The following is an 18,712-nucleotide window of genomic DNA, read 5'->3' on the forward strand; positions in this document are numbered from 1 at the left end:
TGATGCCATCCAACCATCTCATCCTCTGTCGTCCCCTTCTCTCACCTTCAATCTTTCCCAGCATCAGGGTCTTTTCCAATGAGTCAGTTCTTTGCATCAGGTAGCCAAAGCGTTGGAGTTTCAGCTTCAGCATCAGTCCTTCCAAAGAATATTCAGGACTGATTTCCTTTACAATTGACTGGTTGGTATTCCTTGCAGTCCAAAAGACTCTCAAGAGTTCAAAAGCATCAATTCTTCAGTGCTCAGCTCTCTTTATAGTCCAACTCTCACATCCATACATGACTACTGGAAAAACCATAGCCTTGACTAGACAGACCTTTGTTGGCAATGTCTCTGCTTTTTAATATGCTGTCTAAGTTGGTCATAGCTTTTCTTCCAAGGAGCAAGTGTCTTTTAATTTCATGGCTGCAGTCACCATCTGCAGTGATTTTGGAGCCCAAGAAAATAAAGTCTGCCACTGTTTCCAGTGTTTGCTCATCTATCTGCCATGAAGTGATGGAAGTGGATGCCATGATCTTAGTTTTTTGAATATTGAGTTTTAAGCCAGCTTTTTCACTCTCCTCTTTCACTTTCATCAAGAGGCTCTTTAGTTCTTCACTTTCTGCCATAAGAGTGGTGTCATCTGCATATCTGAGGTTATTGATATTTCTTCCAGCAATCTTGATTCCAGCTTGTGCTTCATACAGCCTGGCATTTCGCATGATGTACTCTGCATATAAGTTAAATAAGCAGGGTGATAGTATGCAGCCTTGACGTACTCCTTTCCGGATTTGGAATCAGTCTGTTGTTCCATGTCCAGTTCTAAATGTTGCTTCTTGACCTGCATACAGGTTTCTCAGGAGGCAGGTCAGGTGGTCTGATATTCCCATCTCTTGAAGAATTTTCCACAGATTGTTGTGATCCACACAGTCGAAGGCTTTGGCATAATCAAAGCAGATTTGGATAAACTTTAGCAAATTCATCAGCGGTTGTGCACAGATTTTGCCGGAGTCCAGCTCAAGCGGGTCCAGGGGTTCCCTCAGGATGGACAGCGTCGGCGATACGAATGAGAAGACACAGCGAGTCTCAGCGTTTCTAAGTGTCTTCCAACTTTACTATTTTTAAGACAGCTTTTATATCTTTTGTGGTACATAGAAACAAATGTAAAGTATAGAGTCATACCAATTCAGCTTAGGGGACATACCAATTCAGCTTAATGGGTATATCTTAATGGGCCTGTCAAGTTAGCTCAGTGGGCCAGCAGCTTCGACCCTCATCGAAGCCGTTTGCATGTCTTTAGTTACAAAAAAGCCTCATTTTGTTTACATCATCTTCTGGCCTGGTGGCCTGCTAACACCTTGTGACTCTCTATTGATAAAGGTTGATCAATCAGAACACTTTTGTATAGGGCACATCAGAAAAGAATTCCTCAACAGGAAGTTTTAAGGTAAAACCTGTTTTTGGTAATTTACTCTATGCCTTGAGCTTAACAGAAAGGAATGTAGTTCCATAAAGTCAAAGAACAGCAAGCTGAAGTTCAGCTTTAAGTAAGAATCATCAGTTAAATCAACAATTGTCTTATTATTTGTATTAAAGCTAAACTTCTATTTATATAAATCTCTAACTATTATGCTTTCATTATATAGGCTAAATACGTTAAGAGTAAAAACATAGTGAGTAAATATAGATTAAGTAACAGTTTCACAAAGCAATATTTTTTGTATTTCCTAACAAGCCTTTTTTCCTGCGAAGGGTTTTGTGCCCATAGGGGCTTTCTGTGCGGAGGCTCTCAATGCTGTTTTTTACTAGGAAGCAGTTATGCACATTAGCTCCAAAGGCACAGGTACATTTATTAAACAAACCAATATGTTAGCAAAAGGAATTTAGATCAGCATACTCTATATCCCAGATAATTTTATTTAGGGTGCTACCGTTCAGGGGCCTTGTTGATATGAGTTTTCAGAATGATCTTCTTTAGAAGGGAATCAGGAAAGGCCTTTTACCTAAGTCATAGAAAATAAGAAGAGGTTTATTATAGCAAGCATCGGAAAGAGAGATTTCATTTTTAAGGTGAGCGCTGAGACAGCCTCTTGAGAATCCCTGAGGCCTGAGTTGCTCTGCTCGTCAGTCCTCCTCATGACTCTGTCATGAGTCGGGATCTCGTGAGCTGGCTCCCGGCAAGATTTTATCCCAGGGGACTCAGGCAGGCCTGTCACACCTCCTTTGACCCCAGAAAAGTGAAAAACTGAAAAGAGGCTGTGCTGCTTTAAGTGTACAGCCCTCAGGTGGGGTCATTTCCTGCCCTGTGATAAAGCTTACCTGGGCGGGCGCCTCCTGTCATTACCACGGGCAGTGGGGCACCTTCAGATCAGCATGGTAAGTGCTGCTGTCAATAGTTGTAGCAAATTTTACTCATCCTGTGTCTTTCTTTTCCCCACCAAACAGTTCTTCATAGATTCTTCATACAAGAGACAAAATATTTAAAGAGACATTTGTGTCTTTCAATATCCATGTTTGGATCAGATTTAAATCTACTCTGAATTTCACCTGTTCATCTATAATTCTGCTGCTTTTGAGAAAAACTTCATTGATTTGCCTTCAATGGAAGCACTAAGGCCTGCTTGACTTTGCATTCCAGGATGTCTGGCTCTAGGTGAGTGATTGCACCATTGTGATTATCTGGATCATGAAGATCTTTTTTGTATAGTTCTTCTGTGTATTTTTGCCACCTCTTCTTAATATCTTCTGATTCTGTTAGGTCCATACCATTTCTGTCGTTTATTGTGCCCATCTTTGCATGAAATGTTTCCTCTGTATCTCTAATTTTCTTGAATAGATCTCTAGTCTTTCCCATTCTATTGTTTCCCTCTCTTTCTTTGCATTGATCACTGAGGAAGGCTTTCTTATCTTTCCCTGCTATTCCTTGGAACTCTGCATTCAAATGGGTATATCTTTCCTTTTCTCCTTTGCCTTTCACTTCTCTTCTTTTCATAGCTGTTTGTAAGACCTCCTCAGACAACCATTTTGCTTTTTTGCATTTCTTTTTCTTGCAGATGGTCTTGATCACTGCCTCCTGTACAATGTCACGAAGCCCTGTCCATAGTTCTTCAGGCACTCTATCAGATCTAATCCCTTGAATCTATTTGTCACTTCCACTGTATAGTCGTAAGGGATTTGATTTAGGTCAGACCTGAATGATCTAGTGGTTTTCCCTACTTTCTTCAATTTAAGACAAAATTTGGCAATAAGGAGTTCATGATCTGAGCCACAGTCAGCTCCCGGTCTTGTTCTTGCTGACTGTATAGAGCTTTTCCATCTTTGGCTGCAAAGAATATAATTAATCTGATTTTGGTATTGACCATCTGGTGATGTCCATGTGTAGAGTCTTCTCTTGTGTTGTTGGAAGAGGGTGTTTGCTATGACTAGTGCATTCACTTGGCAAAACTCAGTTAGCCTTTGCCCTGCTTCATTCTGTACTCCAAGGTGAAATTTGCCAATTACTCCAGGTATTTCTTGACTTCCTACTTTTGCATTCCAGTCCCCTATAATGAAAAGGACATCTTTTTTTGGTGTTAGTTCTAGAAGGTCTTGTAGGTCTTCATGGAACCGTTCAACTTTTAGATCTTTCTTAATCTTTGGGGAGAAGAGAGGTTGAAAATCATGACCTAGAATGAATTATTCGTGTGCGATAAATCCCCGGTTCCCAAAGGTGCTGGAGATGAGTTCTCAGGCTGTCTCTAGGAAACAGTAAATTTGATTCTGAGACCTCCTGCCTCCCGGTGCAGAGGAGACAGCATCTCCTTAGCAAAAGAGGTGAAAGCGCTTCATCCTCTAATTATAAGAAAGCACCATATCATCTAAAGGACCTTCTCAAATAAAAAAGACAATTCAACAATTGTTAAATAGTACATTCTTTGGTTTAAAATACTGCTTTGTAGGTGTTCAAAGCCTTTAAAATAACCTCTCCTTTCACACCAGAAAGGGAATCTATCCCAAGAAATAAAACTATATACACATTGAAGGGTGACAGAATGTGCTGCCGCAAATATGCTGCTTTGGCAGCAGGATTATTTTGAGCTGAAGAACAACAGGTGCCAGAGGTGCCTTCTGACCACCCCTTTCTTCCTAAAAGCAGGAGATAAACCTCCCTTGTCAGAGGGGCCCTCCCGGCATCAGGGGGAAAGATGCATATTTGTCACCAGAGATGGGGAGAGCCAAGAAACAGAGAACTGTGTGCAAACAGACCTTGTTTAAATAATTCCTATCTTCCTTTGGTGGCCCTGTGTATTTTAGCTACTTTTCCACAATTCCCTCTCATTGTCCTACCTCATGCACAAGCATTAAGGTTTTGCTGCCTTTTTGCATCTTTGTTTTCTTATGGAGGCTGCTCTGTACATGTCAAAGTCTGTTTGCTTTTCTCCTGTTTCTTTTCTCCATCTTCTGTCATTTATATTCTCATGCCTCAAATCCTAAATTATGATGCTGTGAAAGTGATGCACTCAATATGCCAGCAAATCGGGAAAACTCGGCAGTGGCCACAGGACTAGAAAAGGTCAGTTTTCATTCCAATCCCAAAGAAAGGCAATGCCAAAGAATGCTCAAATTACTGCACAATTGCACTCATCTCACACGCTAGCAAAGTAATGCTCAAAATTCTCTAAGCCAGGCTTCAACAGTATGTGAACCATGAACTCCCAGATGTTCAAGCTGGATTCAGAAAAGGTAGAGGAACCAGAGATCAAATTTCCAACATCCATTGGATGATCGGAAAAACAAAGGAGTTCCAGAAAAACATCTACTTCTGCTTTACTGACTATGCCAAAGTCTTTGATTGTGTGGGTCACAACAGTCTGTGGAAAATTCTTCAAGAGATGGGAATACCAGACCACCTGACCTGCCTCCTGAGAAATCTGTATGCAGATCAAGAATCAACAGTTAGAACTGGACATAGAACAAGACTATTTGCAAATCGAGAAAGGAGTACGTCAAGGCTGCATACTGTCGCCCTGCTTATTTAACTTATATGCAGCATACATCATGCTAAATGCCAGGCTGTATGAAGCACAAGCTGGAATCAAGATTGCTGGAAGAAATATCAATAACCTCAGATATGCAGATATGTAGACACCACTCTTATGGCAGAAAGTGAAGAACTAAAGAGCCTCTTGATGAAAGTGAAAGAGGAAAGTAAAATGTTGGCTTAAAACTCAACATTCAGAAAACTAAGATCATGGCATCCACTTTCATCACTTCATGGCAAATAGATGGGGAAACAATGGAAACAGTGGCAGACTTTATTTTCTTGGGCTCCAAAATCACTGCAGATGGTGACTGCAGCCATGAAATTAAAAGATGAGTGCTCCTTGGAGGGGGATTCCTGGATAGCTCAGTTTGTAAAGAATCTGCCTGCAATGCAAGAGAACCCGGCTCGATTCCTGGGTCGGGAAAATCTGCTGGAGAAAGGATAGGCTACCCACTCCAGTATTCTTGGGCTTTCTTTGTGGCTTAGCTGGTAAAGAATCCATCTTCAATGGGGGAGACCTGGGTTCAATCCCTTGGCTGGGAAGATCCCCTGAAGAAGGGGAAGGTTACTCACTCCAGTGTTCTGGCCTGGAGAATTCCATAGGGTGTATAGTCCATGGGGTCGCAGAGTCAGATACATCGGAGAGACTTTCACTTTCACTTTTACTTGCTCCTTGGAAGAACAGCTATGACCAACCTAGACAGTATATTAAAAAGCAGAAACATTATTTTGCCAACAAAGATCCATATAGTAAAAGCTATGGTTTTTCCCGTAGTCATGTATGGATGTGAGAGCTGGACTATAAAGAAAGCTGAGCGCCGAAGAATTGATATTTTTGAACTGTGGTGTTGGAGAAGACTCTTGGGAGTCCCTTGGACTGCAAGGAGATCAAACCAGTCGATTGTAAAGGAAATCAGTCCTGAATATTCACTGGAAGAACTGATGCTGAAGTTGAAGCTCCAATACTTTGGCCACCTGATGCGAAGAACTGACTCATTGGAAAAGACCCTGATGCTGGGAAAGACTGAAGGCGGGAGGAGAAAGGGATGTCAGAGGATGAGATGGTTGGATGGCATCACTGACTCAATGGACATGAGTTTGAGCAGACTCCAGGAGTTGGTGATGGACAGGGAAGCCTGGCATGCTGCAGTTGATGGGTTTTAAAGAGTCAGACATGACTGAGTTACTGAACTTGCACTACAATCATGACACAGGGGAAAAAAGTTTTTTTTTTTTAAGTTAAACTTTAGTTGATTTTCAATAGCATGTTAATGGACAGGAGTGATTCAGGGTAAAGGGATATATACTGTATATATTCGGAGAAGGCAATGGCACCCCACTCCAGTACTCTTGCTTGGAGAATCCTAGGGACGGCGGAGCCTGGTGGGCTGCCGTCTATGGGGTCGCACAGAGTCGGACACAACTGAAACGACTTAGCAGCAGCAGCAGCAGCACTGTATATATTTTATATATTCCTTTTCAGATTCTATTCCCATATAGGTTAGTACAAAATATTGAAATAGTTTTTAGTTTTAGAAAGAGTGAGAAGTTAGAGAGTAAGAAGCTGATAGCTAAGAATCATCTCTATACCACTTTGGAGCAGTTTGAGTAAAGCAGTACAGAAATGTCATCTAGGGAGCTGGTCTCCACCCAGACAGGGCTTCAGAATATGCAGGGATGTGAATGGTACCTAAGAAATTGCTGACATTTGATCTTTTTACTCACAGAAACAACAATTTCACCTTTCAACCTAGTACTTAGTTGAAATCTTCTGAAGTTAGAATCTATCCTTAACTCTTTGATGGTGTAACAGGAAACAGTCCTTTGGGATTTGTGATCATCAGTTCCCACAGTGACAGGTAATCCAGGATGTCGACTGGGATTCTCAGTGGGGAGGGGTTTCTTATCAGTGATCAGAATACTGTCATTTTAGGCAGAGCATCCCTTTCCTATTTTCAGACACTTGGTAACCTACTATTTTGTTCACAAATACTCACAAGTATTTATTGAATTCCTACTATAAGATGCCCTGGCTACACACTAGGGAAGCGATGAATAGAAGACAAATTTTACTAGGTACCGCAGAAACAGAGCAGAGGATAGTGGATTAACATGAAGGTTGGCTACTCAAAGATGTGAAAAGTCTGGTGAACCATTTTGATCCTACAAGAGATCAACTTTCTGTTGCTAAATCCCGTTCCTGAATGGAATGTCTTACTCTGCCTAGAACAGCGCTGAATACATGACAAACATTCCCTGAATTCTCTTTTTCTCGTTATTTTTCTTGTAAAAATCAGACTCGAGATTTCCCTTCCAGAGAAGATGTTCCTGTTACCTTAATTGGACCTAAATGTCACCCAAATTCCTTTAATCATGGATTTATAACCATAGATTTACAAATACTGTTTAAGGGGATTTCCTTCTAGATTATTTCCAGAATCTTCAGCTGTATGCAGTTACACCTATCACTGTGTAGGTTGATCTTACATATATTCAACAACTAGTATACTAATACAAATTAATGTGTAAATCAGTCATTCTAAAACCAACACAACATTGTAAAGCAATTACCCTCCAATTAAAAATTCAAAAACAGGATTCAAAGAGGCAGTAACAGATATACACAAAATGTAATGAAATAGAAAGTAAAGGTAAGGAATAAAGAGGAAAAAAAAAATCAAACAGTGTTTTCGTAAAACTACTTACCAAGTGAAACATTCGTTGGTTTTCATACATTCTTAATATGAGAGGAGGATTTATTTTTTTTTAAAGACATTTGTTATTTTCAACCTAGGTATATGTTGCAAGCAGATTTGGATAAACTTTAACAAATTCATCAGTAGTTGTGCACAGATTTTATCCCAGGGGACTCAGGCAGGCCTGTCACACCTCCTTTGACCCCAGAAAAGTGAAAAACTGAAAAGAGGCTGTGCTGCTTTAAGTGTACAGCCCTCAGGTGGGGTCATTTCCTGCCCTGTGATAAAGCTTACCTGGGCGGGCGCCTCCTGTCATTACCACGGGCAGTGGGGCACCTTCAGATCAGCATGGTAAGTGCTGCTGTCAATAGTTGTAGCAAATTTTACTCATCCTGTGTCTTTCTTTTCCCCATCAAACAATTCTTCATAGATTCTTCATACAAGAGACAAAATATTTAAAGAGACATTTGTGTCTTTCAATATCCATGTTTGGATCAGATTTAAATCTACTCTGAATTTCACCTGTTCATCTATAATTCTGCTACTTTTGAGAAAAACTTCATTGATTTGCCTTCAATGGAAGCGCTGAAGCAAGATCTTCTTTCTTTAGTTTTTATATTTGCTTTAGATCGAATGTGCTGATCTTCCTGTAGGAATCAGTAGCTTCGCTTTTAGTTACGCTTTCAGAGTTTCTGGGGACTTCAGACTCAAGTTGCTTTTGCTAAGCTCATGAATGCATGGCCGGGTGAAGTACAGGGACCTCTGTCTTATTCTCTCTTGAGTATGGTTCTTTGTGGACAATGATTAATACACTTACTTACAATAATTCTGTTTGGAGACCACCTTTTAAGATCCACTTTCCTTTCATTCTCTCTTTTTTTAGTTGACATATAGTTGCTGTACAATATTTATAAATTGCAGGTATATAGTATAGTGATTCATAATTTTCAAAGGTCATACTCCATGTATAATTACTATGAAGTATTGGCTATATTCCCTGTGTTGTGTACTATATCCTCACAGCTTATTCTTTGTACATAATACTTTGTACTTCTTAATCCCCACCCCTGTCTTGACCCTCCCTCCATCCCTCTCCCCACTGGTAATCACTAGTTTGTTCTCTTTGTGAGTCTGTTTCTGTTATTATATTCATTTGCTTATTTTTTTTAGATTCCATATATAAGTGATAACATGCAATCTTTGTCTTTGTCTGACTTATAATACAATTCAGGTCCATCCAGTTTACTGCAAATTGCAAAAATTTGTTCTTTTTAATAGCTGAGTAATATTCCACTGTACCATACCACTACTTCTTTGTCCAGTCATCTGTCAATGGACATTTAGTTTGCTTTCATTTTTTGGCTATTGTTAATAGTAGTGCTATGAACACTAAGGTACATGTGTCTTTTCGAATCAGTGTTTTTGTTTTTTTGGAATACAAGGAGTCGAATTGCTGGGTTAAGTGGTAGTTCTATTTTTAGTTTTTTACACAGTGGCTGGACCAATTTACGTTCCCACCAACAGTGTAATCTCTTATGTTCCAGTCACAGTAAATTTTAGTAGCTTAGAATTTTTTAATTCTTCAATGGAAGTAAGCATTCAAACTGCTTTTTTTCGTCTTTTATCATCTCTCCCTGTTGGATGCTCTCTCCAAATTTACGGATGTTTGTTTTACATTGTTTTGCTCTGAAAAATTATGCCACATGAGGACTGCTTGCAGCAATGGAAACCCACTGTGTTTTGACTGTATCAATTTTGATATTCTGGGTGTGATCCTGCAAGATATTTCCATTGTGGAAAAATGAGTGAGTGATCCATGAATCTACAATTCATATTTATCTCAAAATAAAAGTAATTAGAAAATTGTGCTGTCCTAGTAATTCCAATAAGCTTTAAGGCCGCATTTATTAGTGCTGGGACATCACTACTGATACTCTGCGGGCATCTTTTTTTTTTTTTTAATAGTGTGATTATATTAACAAATGGTTTGGAAAGGAGGAAGAGGCTAAGAGAAGATTAAGGTGGAGATAGCCTTCTGTCCCTAGGGACATAGTTATGAGATAAACTCAGCTGCTTCTGCAACCAGTATGGGCAAGATTTGTCCTTCTTGGGCCAAGTATTCTTGCTAAGCCCAAAAGGCTCAGTCTCACTCCTATGTCTGCATCACACAGGGGAATAGTCCCCATGAAGAACAGCGATTTTTTTTCCATGTTGGTGTTTATTTTTACTATGAATAATTAAGAGCAAGTGCCCTGTGGACGGGTGGACTGGGTAGAAAACAGCCAGGGGAGGATGTTGTGAGAGAAGTCCACATGTAAGTGGTTTTAATGATGTAGAAACAACAAACCTCCACCCCACCCCCACCGCTTTCAGGTTTGTACCTGAATCTCGAGATGTAGGTAAGTTTTGATCTGATTACAGTAGCTGATGTGCTGAGATCATCTTGAGTCCTTCCTGAGGGGAGAGGAGGAAGCTGTGTTTGCAGACGGGGTGTGAGAAGGCTGTTGATGGAATGTGCTGTTTAGGCTTTCCTGTGCCAGAAAGAGGTTGGAAAAATTGGTTGATATTAAGTGAGGTTCACTGCCTTTGTCATGAGAGACATGGTGGCACAGAAAAGCAACAAGCGGGAAGTTCTACTCGATTTGTGCACTTGAATTCCTCATAAAGCACTGTTAGGCCACATGACTCGGAGAGACAAAGTACAGGGTTTGAGCAGCTGAGCAGGAGCAGAGTCCAGGTCAGATGATGGGGGTGTGACCAGCCAGAGAAACTACCCCCAACCTCCAGCTGGTGTCTTTTTGTGGTCCAATCTCAGTCACTTCAGATGGTGACAGCAGCCATGAAATTAAAAGATACTTGCTCCTTGGAAGGAAAGCTATGACAAACCCAGACAGCATATTAAAAAGCAAAGACATCACTTTGCTGGCAAAGGTTTGCAGAGTCAAAACTATGGTTTTTCCAGTAGTCATGTACGGATGTGAGAGTTGTACCATAAGGAAGGCTGAGCACCAAAGAATTGATGCTTTTGAACTGTGGTGCTGGAGAAGACTCTTGAGAGTCCCCTGAACTGCAAAGAGATCAAACCAGTCAATCCTAAAGGAAATCAGTCCTGAATATTCATTGGATGGACTGATGCTGATGCTCCAATACTTTGGCCACCTCATGTGATGAGCCGACTCATTAGAAAAGACCCTGATGCTGGCAGATTGAAGGCAGGAGGAGAAGAGGATGGCAGAGGATGAGATGGTTGGATAGCATCACTGACTCAATGGACATGAATCTGAGCAAATTCTGGGAGATAGTGAAGGACAGGGAAGCCTGGCGTGCTGCAGCCTATGGAGTCACAAAGAGTTGGATTGAACAACAACTCAGACCTTGGGAAAGTGCAGCCATGGACGGACAGATGAGGGCAAGGTTGCCTATCAGTGGATCAGACAGACAGCCTGAAGGGTCCTGATATTGCAGTAGATAGACTTCTTACCCTTCTGCACAGACTTGCTCCATGACAATTGGCAATCAGAACACAATGATACTAAAGCCAGCAATTGCTGTTCTTTTAGATTTTTACGATTTAATTTTTTCTCCTGGCTCTTAGATGAGTAGATACTTAAATTACAAAAAAAAAGTTGTTTGCCTTAAAAAAAAGAAGTGAATGGTGATTTAAAAGTGGGAGAAGAGAGGGAGGCCAATGGAAATGAAGAAAATAGGTACGTTTAAAGAGGAAAAAAAATTCTCCCCAGATATAACTAGAGTTAGTGTTTTGATGTATTTTAAAGACTTTTTTCTATGCTTATTTTTATTTTACTTCATTTATTTATTTTTACTGAAGTATATATATATATACTCTTTCATATTCTTTTCTATTATAGTTTATTACAAGCTCAGATGGTAAAGAATCTGCCTGCAATGCAGGAGACCTGGGTTCAATCGCTGGGTTGGGAAGATACCTTGGAGGAGGGCATGGCAACCCACTCCAGTATTCTTGCCAGGAGAATCCCAATGGACAGAGGAGCCTGGTGGGCTATAGTCCACGGGGTTGCAAAGAGTTGGACATGACTGAGCAACTAAGCACAGCACACTGAATATAGTTCCTTGTGCCATACAATAGGACCTTGTTGTTTATCTATTTTATATATAGTAGTGTGTGTATGTTAATCCCAAACTGCTAATTTATCCCTCTCCACTTTCCCTTTGGTAACCATAAGTTTGTTTTGTATGTCTGTGATCTGTTTCCATTTTGTAAATAAGTTCATTTTTATCATGTTTTAGATTTCACTATAAGTGATATCATATGATATTTGTCTTTCTCTGTCTGACTTACTTCACTTCATATGATCATCTCCAGGTCCATCCATGTTGTTGCACATGACATAATTTCATTCTTTTTTTATGGCTGAGTAAGCTCATTTTTAAATGTATCTGACATCATACTTTATATAAATTACATAACATATGCTTTTCATTCAATATTTTAACATAAGCATTTCCCATGTCATATAGTTTTTTTGGGGGGGTAAATATAAAAGTTTGCATAACATGCCATTGTATTATTTTCTTTTAAATGCCACCAAAAAGTGAATGGTTAAATATATAGGTTCTTGGTTTTTACCCTTGCAAATAATGATACCGTGAATGCCACTCTGCTTAAATCTTTCCATTTTAGATTCTTTCTTTTGTAATTGATTCGCTTATGTCATTTGCCCATTTTTCTAATAGATATCTCAAGTATTTTTAAAATGATGTATATAAAATTGCCTTATACATAGCTCTTATATATGAAGGGTTATACATAAATCCTTTTTTATATACATCAACATTTTTGCCTATTATGGTATGGAGTTTATGCATTTTGAGGTTGTTAAATCTCTAGACTGTTTCCTTGGTGAAATTTGCTCTACTTTTAAGCTTAGAATATCCTTCCTTATTTAGAGCACATAAGAAAAGTAAAATCTCAAGATATGAAATGATAACATCTTTAATTTACTGCAGTGGGCTTTAATATGTATCAGGCTGTACATCAATTTTGGTTTTATTCCTTTCCAATAACTAATTTTTTTCTGGGTGAGTAAGCTTGATTTTATTCATATATAGTATGTCTTAACTCATTCTTAGCTCATCACACAATAGATGCTTAATTTATGTTTCTTGAGCTAGAGTCCTTGACTCACTTGTTCCTTTTCTTTTTTTTGGCTGCATCACATAGCATGTAGGATATTAGTTCCCTAACCAGGGATGGAACCCATGCCCCCTGCAATGGAAATGTGGAGTCTTAACCTCTGGACTGGCAGGGAAGTCCATTTCAATCATTTCTGAAGCTTACCTGTACCCTGGTTTTTGGTTTCCATGACACAGCTTTCATTAGCCTTATCATCAAGTTCTCTTGCTGGCATAGTGTAGCCTGATTTCTCTGAGTCATGAGCAGACATGCTGAGTGATGTAGTTCATGTTGTCACGTTAGGAAGACGCACACAGTTGTAACTTCTTACTATGGCTCATTTCAGAGGGAATGCCTGTCTGTCCACATTGGCCAAGCTGGCATCCAGATTGGGGGTGCTTGCTGGGAGCTCTATTGCCTGGAACATGGAATCCAGCCAGATGGTGTTGTTCTCGATGGTGGTCAGGATCCGCTGGCACCTGCTAAAACAGAGCCCATGGGTGCATCTTTTGATTCCTTCTTTTGTGAGACCAGAGCTGGGAATTATGTGCCCAGAGCACTCTTCATGGATCTGGAGCCTACTGTCATAGGTAATATATGTTCCAGTGTGCTTAACCGGGTCCATAACCCAAACAAACAAGTACAGAGACTGGCATGACTAGCTGTGGGCCTGGGAACTCCAAGAACTGTCCACAGTCACCAGGAGCTGGGAGAGAGGCAGGGGGCAGTTTCTCCATCAGAACCTCCATAAGGAGCCAACCCCACCTATGCCTGGATGTTGAATTTCCGGCTTCCTGAACTATGAGACCATAAACCTCCCTTGGTTTTGTTTGTAAATTAATTAATTTATTTTTTTGCCTGTGCTGGGTCTTTGTTACTGTGCTCAGGCTTTCTCTCATTGCCGTGAGCAGGGGCTACTCTCTAGCTGTGGTACACGGGCTCAGTCGCTCTGTGACATGTAGAATCCTCCTGGACCAGGGATGGAACCTGTATCTCCTGCATTGGCAGGAGGATTCTTATCCACTGCACCACTAGGGAAGTCCAACCTCCCCTGTTTTAAGCCACTAAGTTTGTTGTAATTTGTTCGAGCAGCCCTGATAAACTAATAAAGGGTGGGATGATGGAAAAACGTGCTTTCCATTTATGTGGGAATAATTACACCTTTTCCTAGACTAAAAAAGCCAATTGGGCAGTTTAAATTCATTTCTTTCTATGATATTGGTGGAGAGAAAGGGGGTCAAGGTCCAGGGCTGGGCAAGAGTTAGTGGTGGGATGGAGTGGATTGCACTGACCTCCTTTCCTCTCTGCAGACGAGGTGCGCGCAGGCAGCTACCGCTCACTCTTCCACTCTGAGCAGCTTGTCAGTGGAAAAGAAGATGCTGCAAACAACTATGCCCGAGGTCGCTACTCTGTGGGGCCAGAGATCCTCGACCTGGTGCTGGAGAGGATCCGCAAGCTGGCAAGTGGCTCCCTTCTCCTTCCAGCGCCATTCAGAGTGCCTGGGGTCCCTGGGGACCCGCCCAGCCAGCACCAGCACTTTCTCCCTCCCCTCCCATCACCCAGCTTCTACCCTGAAGCCTCCCGCACATGTGCATGCTTGGAGCTGAGCTGGTCCCGATGCTGGCACTGCTAACCTTCCTTACTAGGAAGGGGAGAAGCCTCACACTTACTCAACTGGCCTGGTCAACTCCTTTGTTCCTTTTTCCTTTTCCCATACATGAAGAAATGTTTTATTTCATTTTTCCCCCTGCTTTATTGAGATATAATTGACACATGGAGTGGAGTGTGTTAGTTGCTTAGTTGTGTCTGACTCTTTGCAACCCCATGGACTGTAGCCCACCAGGCTTTTCTGTCCAAGTAATTCTCCAGGCAAGAATACTGGAATGAGTTGCCATTCCCTTCTCCAGGGGATCTTCCCGACCCAGGGATTGAACCCAGGTCTCCCACATTGCAGGCAGATTCTTTACCATCTGAGCCACCAGGGAAACACATGTAAATTTAAGGTGTACAGCAAGATGATTTAATACATATTATCAAATATACATATATATTATCAAACGATCACCATCAGGATAGTTAAGACATCCATCCCTCACATAATTACATTCTTTTGTGTGGTGACAGCATTTAAGATCTGTTCTCTAGGACTTCCCTCCCAGTCTGGTGTAACCACTGGACTTCGCCTTCCCATGCAGGGTTTGGGGTTTGGATCCCTCCTTAGGGAGCTAAGATCTCACATGCCTCTCAGCCAAAAAAACCCAAAACATAAAATGGAAGTAATATTATAACAAATTCAATAAAGACTTTAAAATGGTTCACATTAAAAAAAATCTTTAAATTCAAATATACTATACAATGCTGTTAACTACAGTCACTATGATGTACATTAAATCCCCAGAAGTTATTAATCTTATAACTGGAAGTTTATATCCTGTGACCACCAGCATCTCCCCTTTCTCCTCCATCCCCCACCTTCTGGCAACTACTATTCTACTCTCTGTTTCTATGAGTTTGGCCTTTTTCGATTACATGTCGGTGAGATGATTCAATATTTGTCTTTCTCAATGGCAACCCACTCCAGTACTCTTGCCTGGAAAATCTCATGGACAGAGAAGCCTGGTAGGCTGCAGCCCATGGGGTCGCTAAGAGTCGGACACGACTGAGTGACTTCACTTTCACTTTTCACTTTCATGCATTGGAGAAGGAAATGGCAACCCACTCCAGTGTTCTTGCCTGGAGGATCCCAGGGATGGCGGAGCCTGGTGGGCTGCCGTCTATGGGGTTGCACAGAGTTGGACATGACTGAAGCAACTTAGCAGCAGCAGCAGCAGCTGTCTGACTAATTTTACTTTGCTTAATCGCCCACGAGGTCCATCCGTGTTGTCGCAAATGGCAGGATTTCCTTCTTTTTAACGACTAGCCACCGTCTACCCTTGTTTCTGCTGACTCATGACTTGTCTGGTTATCAGAGACTTCCCTCTAACTTGTCATTTTCCAATAGTGACCATGAGTTGTAAACTTAACAGGAGGCACATCCTCCCTGGAGATCAGTTCCTCTATTTACTGACAGTGAATTCTTCTTTAAAAACCTGTCTGGAGAATCCTCTGTCTAGTAAATATTTTGGTGTTTGGCATCATCATTAGGGAATATGATGCTTTTTTACACCAGCAAAAGTGACAGATATTTCATCTACTGAGGGGTGGTGGTGGGGAACTATATTGCTTCAATATTTTGCTTATAATTTTCTTCATTATTGATAAACACTTTAGCTCACATATACATTCATATACTCACATATATTTACTTTAGCTCACATACACCTACATTTACAGAGGGCAGCAAATGACAGTTGAATGTTTATGCCCAGCTTATAGCAAAACTCTAAAGCATTTCCCCCACTCCAGAAGTAACCGTTCAAGTATGTTTCAAAGTAAACATGTTGGTGATGGTGATAACGACGGTAAACCAGAACTTTCTGTTTTTGGGTACTGGCTGTGTCCCACAGTTACCACTGCTTCTGGATTTATTTGGCTGAATTTTCATTTCTTATTTATGAATACTTTCCCCAGGCAGAACACTGCAGTGGGCTTCAGGGGTTTCTGATCTTCCGAAGCTTTGGAGGAGGCACTGGTTCGGGATTTACGTCTCTCTTGTTGGAGCAGCTCTCCGTAGAATACAGTGGGAAGACTAAATTGGAGTTCTCCGTCTACCCAGCCCCCAGGATCTCAACCGCTGTAGTGGAACCTTACAACTCCATCCTCACCACCCACCCCACCATAGAGCACGTGGACTGTACCTTCCTGGTGGACAACGAGGCCATCTACAACATCTGTCATGGCAAACTTAACCTTGAACGCCCCTCTTATGCCAGCATCAACAGGCTGATCAGCCAGGCAGCATCTTCCATCACTGCCTCCCTCCGGTTTGAAGGCATCCTGAACGTGGACCTGATTGAATTCCAGACCAACCTGGTGCCTTATCCGCGGATACACTTCCCAGTGACCAGCTTCGCCCCCATCCTGTCCGCCGACAGCACCCACCACCACAAGGAGCCCTCTGTGTCGGACATCACAGCTGCATGCTTTGAGCCCTCTCACCAGCTAGTCAGGTGTGACCCTCGCCTGGGGAAGTACGTGGCCTGCTGCCTGCTCTACAGAGGGGATGTGGTCCCCAAGGAGGTGAATGCGGCAATTGCGGCCACAAAGTCGAGGAACTCTGTTCAGTTTGTAGACTGGTGTCCAACTGGATTCAAGGTGGGCATCAATGATCGACCCCCCCAGGAGGTGCCGGGAGGGGACCTGGCCAAGGTCCAGCGGGCGGTCTGTATGCTGAGCAACAGCACGGCGGTCGCAGAGGCCTGGGCCCATCTGGGCCACAAATTTGATCTCATGTTCGCTAAGAGGGCATTTCTGCACTGGTACATCAGGGAGGGCATGGAGGAAGGCGAGTTCACAGAGGCCAGGGAGGACTTGGCGGTCCTGGAGAAGGATTACGAGGAAATGGGGAGAAGTCTCTGATGCAGATCTGACCGGTGACAATGAAGGCCGAGTTGAAGTGTCACGCTTTATGTTTCAAGGCTAGAGTTCCCTCGATGAGAAGAAATAGGAAATTAAGTCAAGCAAGACCCCAAGTTCCATGCTCAATCAAGTGGGGGTCAGCATTAACAGTAAGCTCGGACTTCCCTGGTGGCCCAGTGGTTAAGAATCCGCCTGCCGATGCAGGGGACGTGGGTTTGATCCCTGATCTGGGAAGATCCCACACATCGTGGAAAATAAATACTTAAACAAATAAAATACCAACAATGTACCACTTTGTCTGTTTTCAGCTCACACTGTTGTTGCCACAGAGGACAACGACTGCAGTTTGGTGGAAATGATGTTTATGAACACACACTTTTCACCGTGTTCTCACGCACTCCAATCAAGCTAGACAGCTTGCCGCTTCCCAGCACGTTTTTCTCTCTCTCTGCTTCTCTCTCTCCTCTCTCACTCTTTTCTTCTCGCTGCTTTCTCTTTTCTTTCCTTCTATGATTGTGGGGCATAATTCCAACTTCAAACCCAGTTCCAGTGTCACCTACTGCGTGTAGCCTCTTTGGAATTCTCTTACTTTCACCCAGAATACAAGGAGATGAAGGTACATTGTGAAGTTTCTCACTGTATTGAAAACACTCATTGATAAAACATATTTTTTCATGTAAATATCTTATATAGTAATTTGAACTTTCATTAGGCTGGTTCCAAATTGGGAAAGGAGTACGTCAAGGCTGTATATTGTCACCCTGCTTATTTAACTTATATGTAGAGTACATCATGCAAAATGCTGGCCTGAATGAAGCACAGGCTGGAATCAAGATTGCCGGGAGAAATATCAATAACCTCAGATATGCAGAGGACACGACCCTTATGGTAGAAAGTGAAGAAGAACTAAAGAGCCTCTTGATGAAAGTGAGAGAGGAGAGTGAAAAAGGTGGCTTAAAACTCAACATTCAGAAAACTAAGATCATGGCATCTGGTCGCATCACTTCAAGGCAAATAGATGGGAAAACAGTGGAAACAGTGAGAGACTTTATTTTCTTGGGCTCCAAAATCATAGCAGATGGCGACTGCAGCCATGAAATTAAAAGACGCTTACTCCATGGAAGAAAAGCTATGACCAACCTAGACAGCATATTAAAAAGCAGAGACATTACTTTGCCAACAAAGGTCTGTCTAGTCAAGGCTATGGTTTTTCCAGTAGTCATGTATGGATGTGAGAGTTGGACTATAAAGAAAGCTGAGCACCAAAAATTGATGCTTTTGAACTGTGGTGTTGGAGAAGACTCTTGAGAGTCCCTTGGACTTCAAGGAGATCAAACTAGT

General features: G+C 41.7%; 1 protein-coding gene across 1 annotated transcript; it reads left to right on the top strand.

The window, feature by feature from the left end:
- Positions 1–214: 214 nt before the first annotated feature.
- TUBAL3 (tubulin alpha like 3) lies at positions 215–17,660 on the top strand. The gene is made up of 5 exons (XM_081560550.1): positions 215–1,426; positions 2,425–2,632; positions 13,200–13,443; positions 14,164–14,316; positions 16,428–17,660. The coding sequence occupies exons 3-5, from the start codon at positions 13,350–13,352 to the stop codon at positions 17,369–17,371; spliced, it is 1,191 nt and encodes a 396-aa protein (XP_081416676.1). The 5' UTR covers positions 215–1,426; positions 2,425–2,632; positions 13,200–13,349; the 3' UTR covers positions 17,372–17,660.
- Positions 17,661–18,712: the final 1,052 nt, after the last annotated feature.

This window comes from Giraffa tippelskirchi, chromosome 13 (assembly GCF_054371585.1).
Source record: "Giraffa tippelskirchi isolate mGirTip1 chromosome 13, T2T-mGirTip1v1.2.pri, whole genome shotgun sequence".
Classification (NCBI taxonomy): Eukaryota; Metazoa; Chordata; class Mammalia; order Artiodactyla; family Giraffidae; genus Giraffa; species Giraffa tippelskirchi.

Coding starts and splice junctions, on each gene's coding strand:
- TUBAL3 (XM_081560550.1), top strand. CDS start 13,350: ATGGGTGCATCTTTTGATTCCTTCTTTTGTGAGACCAGAGCTGGGAAT. Junction 13,444..14,163: donor TCTGGAGCCTACTGTCATAG/GTAATATATGTT, acceptor TCCTCTCTGCAG/ACGAGGTGCGCGCAGGCAGC. Junction 14,317..16,427: donor GAGGATCCGCAAGCTGGCAA/GTGGCTCCCTTC, acceptor TTCCCCAGGCAG/AACACTGCAGTGGGCTTCAG.